This window comes from Eublepharis macularius, chromosome 4 (genome assembly GCF_028583425.1).
Source record: "Eublepharis macularius isolate TG4126 chromosome 4, MPM_Emac_v1.0, whole genome shotgun sequence".
In the NCBI taxonomy this organism is placed as follows: domain Eukaryota; kingdom Metazoa; phylum Chordata; class Lepidosauria; order Squamata; family Eublepharidae; genus Eublepharis; species Eublepharis macularius.
In genome coordinates, this window is record NC_072793.1 from 12,153,476 (window position 1) to 12,162,261 (window position 8,786).

At 45.3% G+C, this 8,786-nt stretch overlaps 1 protein-coding gene across 1 annotated transcript in view; it reads left to right on the forward strand.

Moving 5' to 3' along the window:
• Positions 1 to 5,726, forward strand: part of ADCY6 (adenylate cyclase 6) — a 63,653-nt gene extending 57,927 nt beyond the window's left edge. The window contains exons 21-23 of the mRNA XM_054976082.1: positions 3,314 to 3,518; positions 3,884 to 4,008; positions 4,542 to 5,726. Of these exons, the coding sequence (XP_054832057.1) occupies positions 3,314 to 3,518; positions 3,884 to 4,008; positions 4,542 to 4,670 (459 nt within the window). The 3' untranslated portion in view covers positions 4,671 to 5,726. The remainder of the gene's footprint in view (positions 1 to 3,313; positions 3,519 to 3,883; positions 4,009 to 4,541) is intronic.
• Positions 5,727 to 8,786: the final 3,060 nt, after the last annotated feature.

Here is an 8,786-nt window from a genome sequence, read left to right on the forward strand (position 1 = left end):
AGACCCCACACTGGAACCAGCAGGGGGTCTGAAATGACAGCTTCTTTCTCCTGCGCAGGGGCTGTCCGTTTCACGGATCCCGTGCTAGGTTCAGCCTGTGGGCTGAAACTGGTGCGGGGTCTGTGAAAATCCGAACCCGGCCACGGAATGGCTAGAAAAATGTGTTTGTTCCGTAAACACGTGTTCCCACGGAAACCAGCCATTCTGTATGGAATTTTGTTCTGTGGTTCGTTTTGTGCCCGTCTCTAGTCCCAAGAAACTTCAATAGTGCTTAGTTGTCCGTCTAGACTAGACTGGTTGATATTGCAGTTACAATTTTGCATCCTTTTAAAAAATGCTACAAATTAGTTCTGGTGAAAGATGGAAGGACACTACGGTAACTGATGGGATGCACTGGCTTGTGCATTGACATTTGGATTGTCCACAAAAACGGAGTGAAGTAGTGATACAGATTCCACACTAGCTAGCTCACCAGTTGCCTCCTCCATACTGCCTCCAGTGTGCTGGAGAAAGCACTGTGGGAACTGCTGTCCACTGCTGGAGCCACTGAACTGAGTGGCCTCAACAATAACAATAATATTCAATTTATATACCGCCCTTCAGGACAACTTAACGCCCACTCAGAGTGGTTTACAAAGTATGTTGTTGTTATCCCCACAACAATAATCACCCTGCGAGGTGGGTGGGGCTGAGAAAGCTCTGAGAGAGCTGTGACTGACCCAAGGTCACCCAGCTGGCTTCAAGTGGAGGAGTGGGGAATCAAACCCAGTTCTCCAGATTAGTATCCTGCACTCTTAACCACTACACCAAACTGGCTTCCATGGAATGCTGGCTGGTATTACTGCATGAGCCGCGCGGCTTAGTTTTCTCCAGGGCCCTTTTCACTTCCCTGTGAATCCTACCCTTGGAACAGAGAATTCGTAAAGGCTGGTTTGTTTTGACCCCCTTGTGACCTTTGGGTGGAAGGCTGGGACATCTGGCTGGCTGCCATCTCCTGCTTTTTCTTCAAGGAGTTCAGTGTCTCCCTTGTGTTTTAAGTGCTCAACAAACCTATGAGGTAGTATAGTATAAGAGTTTGACAAACCTAAGATCCACCTAGTGAGTTTTTAATTATATTTACTTCATTTATAGACCACCTTCCTTGCAGACACTCAAGGCAGATTGCAAAATTAAAAAGCAAGGCAATAAAGCATCCAATAAATAATGCAATACAACTGGATTACAAAATTAGAAAAATGTATTCAAACAGTACAATACATACAAGAAGTCACACAAGAACTGCCTAAAAAATAAAAAAAACTACTACACTATTCCCTTTATAAAAACGCCTTCCTTCAGAACCACATGGCTCAACAGCAATACCACAGAGTGTGATCTAGGATCTATCAGTTCAGATTTCAGATCCAGTCTGCCACCAGAGTCAAATAAGTTGGTGGTGAAGGCCTTTTGGTGAATTGGGTAATGGAAGATGGATATTGTGGGTGCCTAGACCCATTTTAATAGCAGCAATACTAATAAACTTTTAAAAAATATACACTACCTATTGCATTACTACACACGCTCGTGCCATCTGGTATCTGGAGTTCTTTATAAAACTTTCCTACAGTTGGGAAGAAAAAGAAAATCTGTTGCTAGACATATGCTGTTCTTTCTCTTGAGATGCCCAGACATGGTTCCTAAGAAGTCTGTAAGACCAAGGGGCTTATCTTTATTTTATTTATTTATTTATTTATTTAATTTGATTTATATTCTGCCCTCCCCGCATCAGCAGGCCAGGTCAGCTTATCTGCTCTAGTACAGCTATACCATATGGCTCCAGACTTTTATTTGAGCCAAAGATATAACAAGAGGAGCAAACAGTGAATCCTCTAACCAGGGCTTTTTTTCAGGGGGAACGCGGGGGAACGGAGTTACGGAACCTCTTGAAAATGGTCACATGGCTGGTGGCCCCGCCCCCTGATCTCCAGACAGAGGGGAGTTCAGATTGTCCTCCGCGCTGCTCAGCGGCGTGGAGGGCAATCTCAACTCCCCTCTGTCTGGAGATCAGGGGGCGGGGCCACCAGCCATGTGACCATTTTCGCCGAGGGCAACCCACTGAGTTCCACCACCTCTTTTCCCAGAAAAAAAGCCCTGCCTCTAACAACATGTGACTCAGCCTGTCGTGCTTCAGGGTTTTTTTCTAATTATTAGAAGAACTCTATGAACATATATCTATTTTATCCAAATTAAACAGGAGTCCAGCAATACTAAAGACTAACAAAATTTATTGCAGCATAAGCGTTCACGAGTCTGGGCTCACTTCATCAGATATCTCTCTGGAATGACTTACCTGTTTTACAGCCTTTTCTTTAAAATACATGCAAAACTGCTGTAGAGACTGAAGGCAGAGGTGGTATTTCTAGGCAGCCACACAGAGGCTGACAGGTTTCTGCTTTAGAATTTCAGAACCAGATTTTTCAAGAAAGATTTGAAGAGCAGCCCCACTGCTCTAAAGATAACACAGCAGGCTTCTCCCAAAGATACAGTTCTGGACCGAGCAGGTTGAATGTTGAAGGGTGTCACAGCTAGCTGGAGCCCAGGGAAGCTCTTTATAGGCTGCCACCACCCTGGTACAGGTTTCCTCAGAAGAGTCCAGAGAATCCAACCGACCCCTTCTGTTTACTCTTTGCCAGTAGGTTTGATTTATTATGTGACCGAATGAGGTGTGAGGACCAAGGCAGGATAATAAAGAACTTTATTTAAAAGGTTTATTAACAACTGGTATTCAAAACTTTGTAAAATAAAGAGAATAGTAAAGGTTGGTGAATAAACCAACACACCCGAACATGCCTAACTGGACTGTTCTTAACTGTCTCCTGGCACCTGGCTTCCAACTGTCTCATCCTTTCTGGACGAGAGATCCCTCCGTCTGCAGCAACCTCTCCTCAGCTCTGCTCCCTTGGAGTGAACACCCTCCCCCTGTGGTGAGGCCTTTTATCCCTTCTCTCAGGCACCATCCCCTACTTTCCTATTGGTGCAATTTTCCCTAAGAATCCCCTCTTACCCAATCACAGGGGCCAAAGAGAACCTGGGAAATGTAGACCTTGCAGTCACTTTAGTGCAGGCTTCCCCAGTGCCATTAGGCCTCACTAAGCCCAGCCACATAACAAAGGGCCAGCAATAAATAAATGTGAAGTTATGATGTCCCCATGCAGCATGATTTGAGCACAGGGGCAAATTTCCAGCAGCAGGACATTAAAACCAGTGGTGCAGTCTTTAGCAAAGGGGACCATCCTGGCATTAATCAAAACTGATTATTCCTTACTGTCTGTAGATTATTAGCGAGGACAAGTTCAGGCAACTGGAGAAGATCAAGACGATAGGCAGTACCTATATGGCAGCTTCCGGGCTGAACGACAGCACCTATGACCGCGAGGGACGCTCCCATATCACAGCACTGGCAGACTACGCCATGCGACTCATGGAACAGATGAAATATATCAATGAACACTCTTTCAATAACTTCCAAATGAAAATCGGTGAGAGGAGCAGGGAGAAATGAGTGTGTGTGTTTGTGTGTGTGCATGGATTATGTCAGTGTTACGGAGACGGGTAAGTAGGGTTGCCAGCCTCCAGGTAGTAGCTGGCCATCTCCCAGAATTACAACTGATCCCCAGGTAATAGCAACCAATTCCCCTGGAGAAAATGGCTGCTCTGAAGAGGCAACTCTGTAGCATTACACCCCACTGAAGCCCCTCCCTTCCTCAAACTCCACCCTCCCCAGGCTCCGCCCCCAAGTTCCCAGGAATTTTCCAACCTGGACCTGGCAACCCTACGGGTAAGTGGCCTTAAGGTAAATGGGTTGACTGCTCTCTGTTGACTTATTTACTTTTCCCTTTTGTAGGGCTGAACATTGGGCCAGTGGTAGCTGGGGTGATTGGAGCCCGGAAGCCGCAGTATGACATTTGGGGCAACACCGTGAATGTCTCCAGTCGTATGGACAGCACTGGTGTCCCCGACCGCATTCAGGTAACAGCATCTATGAGGTGGCCTAGTTTGACTTGAGTTGTTTCCAGGAAAAGCCACAGCAGAGGTAGAAGCATTGGCAAGCTGGTGGGCATAGGCAGGGACCGGATCTGCGCTCCCCATGCCTGTGACACTCACTGCTTTCCCTGTTGCCCCCCCCCCCCGCCCCGCCCCCATCACATTGGCCCAGCAAGAGTCTTGCTTTCTACCCGCATCCCGGTAACTATACATTTGTTGTTACTTTTTCAATAACGCTTTATACTAATTTTTCACTGTGTTGCCCTCATATATATTGCTTGTTTTGGTACTAAAAACAGTTCCTATACATACACTGATAGACCTCCCTCATCTCCAAGAAGAATCTTGTTCTCGCTCCTTTTTTTAAAAAAAGTCATCTAGTTTAATGGCCATCACCATATCCTGTGTCAGCGAATTCACTAAACTTAATTGTGTTGTGTGAAGTACTACAGGTAGAAATTTCCAAGCCACCTGCCTGTGCATTCTCTTTATTTGTCTTTTTCTGTCCCTTTTTTTAGGTGACCACTGATCTCTATCAGGTATTAGCAGCCAAAGGTTATCAGCTGGAATGTCGTGGCGTCATCAAGGTCAAAGGCAAAGGCGAAATGACCACTTATTTCCTGAACGGAGGCCCATCCCTCAGTTAGCAAGAGCCTTTGCTACAAAGGGACGTGTTTGGCTGGGCTCAAGCAGCATGGGGTGAAGTGGTTCTCTCTGCCCCCTCTCTTCTCCCCCTCGCTACTTGTTCCGGATTTTAGATACACCCTTCTGAAAGGAATCTGCCTGGAAATGGAATCTTTGATGGTGTTGAAAAGAGGAAACATGGGAGGTCACTTTACCCCATAAGAGACTTCTTTTTTATTTATTGGGAGCAAAGCCTAATTTGGAGTGCCCCCTTGGGCCCATGTGGGTGCTATTTTGGGGATATGAAAACAAACCCTTTGACATAAACTTTCTGCCTCTCCCGGGATCGAACCAAAGAACCCAGTGAGGGGAGGTTGCAGCAGGGGATAAATGCCCCCACCCTTTTCTATTTCTGGATCTAGGAAGCTGAAGCTTGGTTTTATTGGGAAAGGTGGGTTGGGAGGGGTGGGGGATATTTTTCCAAAATTGCCTGGATGCTTTGGGAAGGGACCCTCTCTCTTTTGTGGTGCCCCTCACCAAGACTTCCAGGAAGTGCAGGAGCAGCAGCAGCAGCATCCCAGTCGGGGAGGTGGCTTGCCCCCTAACGCAATCCCATTGTTGCCATCTGCAGCACACTCACACTGTCCCTCCACCCTCTTCTCACTCACTGTGAAGTTCGGGAATGTATCTTTTTTTCCCCTAATTTTTTTTTGGGGGGGGATGTCATTTGGGGAACAGTTATTTGCCAAATTGCTTTGTCTGGTTGGAATTAAGAGGACTTGTAACAAGTGCTGGGTAATCCCAAGAAGTGGACACTGGGGTTGTGGTTTTGATGCCAAAGAGAAAAGGCAGGGAAGGGGCCTAATTTCCTCACCTTCCCCTGCCGTCCCACCTCCCGTATTAACCAGAAGAAAAGTTATCCTACCCTGTGGAAACGCAACCTGCCTTAGGTGCCTGAAGTAGAGGGGAGATGATTCCGCGTGTACCCCTCCTCTTCCTCATCCTTGTGGAAGGGGAACCTCCTTTCTGCTGTTGGGGGTCCCCAGTGGGCAAGAAAAAGTTGCAATTCCATTAACAGGAACTCTTGTGGAATTGGAAAGCTGGGCAGGTTTCTGAGACCTATGCTACTAAGTGCCAAGTCACCTCCCTTTGCCATTAAAAGTTTCTGCCACAATTCTCCAACGCTAGGTTTAGACCTTGTTCCTACTGGCCTCTTTTTGGGGGGCGTGGGAATCTTCCCTGTGTTTAATTTTTTTTCCTTTGTAATCACTGTAGCTCTAGAAAAGCCATTTGAGAGATGTGCTGTAGAGCCCAGTATTTGACTCCCACCCACACCATCAACTGGGGTGATAACGCGAACAGTTGGGAACAGGGGCTTGGCTGCTCCAGCACAAGTTTCTTGTGGCTTCTCGGTCCCTTATGACGTACTGTTGGAGTGGTGTGGAGAGAGAATCACAGGGCAGTCAGTAGTGACTCTCGTTTTGCTAATTTCCAATGTGTGAGGTTGGAGAGAATTTGGCATGGGGAGTAAGGATGGGGGAATTTGCACCGGAAGACTTGGTGTTTGAGCAAGAGCAACCGCAAGCAGTAAGTGCCCCCAAGCAAGACTTGCAATGTCACTTCACCAACAGTAGCCTCCAGTGGGTGGAAGAAACTGGATGCTGTTGAGGCTCAGTGGACTTGTGACTGCCATTTTGAAAGTGTTCCATCTGTTGATCGGTGGCCTTGCTCCTGCAGAAGCAAGCAGACACCTCAGGCATTTCAGTCGTCCACCTTCATTAGTCTTTGATTGTGTCATCTTTCCCTTCCCTTTCACAGAAGGGGATGGGATTGTAAGCCCTGTGTTGACTCTAATTCCTTTTCTCCGGAGAGTCCTGACCCAGTTGCAGTTAACCCTGCTCCAGGGTACCCATCTTCAGCAGCAGCTCTGGACCGAAGTGTTTGCCAGCATTTTAAACGGATGCTTGGCATTAACGTTGTTTTGGTCTTGATCCTGTTTAATGCAGACAAAAACACACACCCATATCAAGTGGAATTTCATTATCGACCTTATGGATACTGATACTGAGATTCCTTGAAAATGTGCTTTCTTTTGCTCAACTCGTCAAAAGTGACATCTAATCAGGATATTCAACCCACGGGGAGGCAAGGCGGCTCAGTAAAGTCTGTTCCTTTAAAGGAGATAAATGAAGGGAAAAATGAAGCATTTTACTGCAAAGGAAAAAGTGCTTATGATGTTTGGTTTTTTTTTTAAGGGAGAAAGTAAGTTTGGGATTTTAAAAAAATCTTGATGGCTAAAAAATAAGCTTTATTACTGTATATTACTTTTAAAAAGTTTTTTGTTGTTTTTGAAATGGGTAGAAATTGCCTGTGTGTAGCCTGCAAGAGTTATGATGCCGCTCTCAAGGAAGGCTATGCAAAGAGAAGAATGAGGCTTTTTTTAAAAAAGGTTTCCTCCCAAATCTCCCCACTCCTTATAGGGCTAGTGCAAAAATGGCTCCGTTGTGTTTCTTGGAGGTGGTGTGTGAATGGAATGAGCGATTATGGCACTTACTTGGTACTTTTTTCCTTTTGTGTGTATATATAAATTATATATTAAAAATCACTTTCTATTATGTTGCTTCATTCTTTTTTCTCTACCACACCACCCTTCCTCCAGTAGAGGCAATCTCTGAATATTGCGATTTGTTAGGGTTGTCACCTGATTAAAAGAATTTTCGTCAATTTCATCTATGGGTTAATTTGCTAGACGCAGTGTACATAAATACTTGTAAAGAGAGCAAGCAAGCATGTGTGTTTTATTTTTCTATCCATCAATATATTTAATACAGTCAAAGACCAAACAAGTAATGACATACCATCTAATTATTACAGTCGAAGTAAACCATATTCTTTACAAATCTATCCATCTAGTAAGCACTGAATTTCCTACTTGTGAAGAAAAAGGTATGTTCCACATATGTTCAGAGCACTCAAGCATCTTTCTTCTGGCACATTCTTACATTTCTCCCTGTGTGAGAAAGAAGAGGGAGGAATGCCTCTTCTAAGACAGTGCCTACCACCTGCAGTTTATGTGAGTTCTTGCGTTAAAGTTAACTAAAAAGAAAAAAGAAAACTCTTGCCCAAGTTAAGAAGGGCTTATTCTTAGTTGTTCAAAAGACTTTTGATTTACTATAATAAATTAAATGAACGTTGCAGCCCTAATGATTATAAGTAGAATTGAACAAGCTGGGGCCCTGCAAGGACCTGAGGGGGCATCTTATTTTCCCCTCACCCACTATTTCCTTTTTCCCTTGCCTGAAAACCCCATAGCCTCTCCCCTTTTCCTGCCTCCTTTTGACTCATCAGCCAACCTTTCTTTTCCTCACATCTTCAGTTTTCCCTCCCTCCCTACACCTGGCAGCACGCCCCAGGCAAAGTCAAGCCAAGTTGCATGGTGCTAGCTGCCAAGCTGGGCCCAGTTGTATGTGTAGTAACTCCAGTGGTTGGCACGGGCTGTACCCAGCAAGTTCTTCTGCATTAGGGAATAAAGCAAGGGAGGGGGACAGGACTTTTGCAGGGCTATTTTGGCCTCAAGAGCCCCCCCCCCTTGCTTTACAAAAATAAGGTTTAGAAACCACAGCAGTATTGTGGGATGCCTAGCAACGCCCAAAATAGCCACTGACAGTGGGACATTCTTTTCTTAAAGCTATAAGCATTGTTTATATTTTTTTCAAGTTTTAATGCCAAAATGTATTTTTTTTAATTTCAGTTTTTTCTACAAACTTAGGCCTTCTTTCAGGTTTGTAGAGAATCCTGTCCTTAGCTTCATTCCGTGGATCTATTGATCATATCCTCTATGGTGCCATTTGGAATTAGACAGAACTCTTGACACAAACTGCTATACAACACTGGCTCTCAGCTTTCCTTCCCTCTGGCAGCTTCTTCCTAGGAAAAGTCTGGTCAAGTTGCAAAAATAAGGTGGTGGTAAGTTGCTCAGGTGAGTTCTGTGCGGCTACTGCCGAGCCTGGCCAAGTCACGCAAGTTGTGTGGAGGGTCAACAAGTTGTGTAGCATCAAGTTGTAGCCAGCACAGGCAGGACAGAGGGAACGGGTGGTGGGAGATCAAAATAACCTGGAAAAAGGCCTTTTACTACAGAA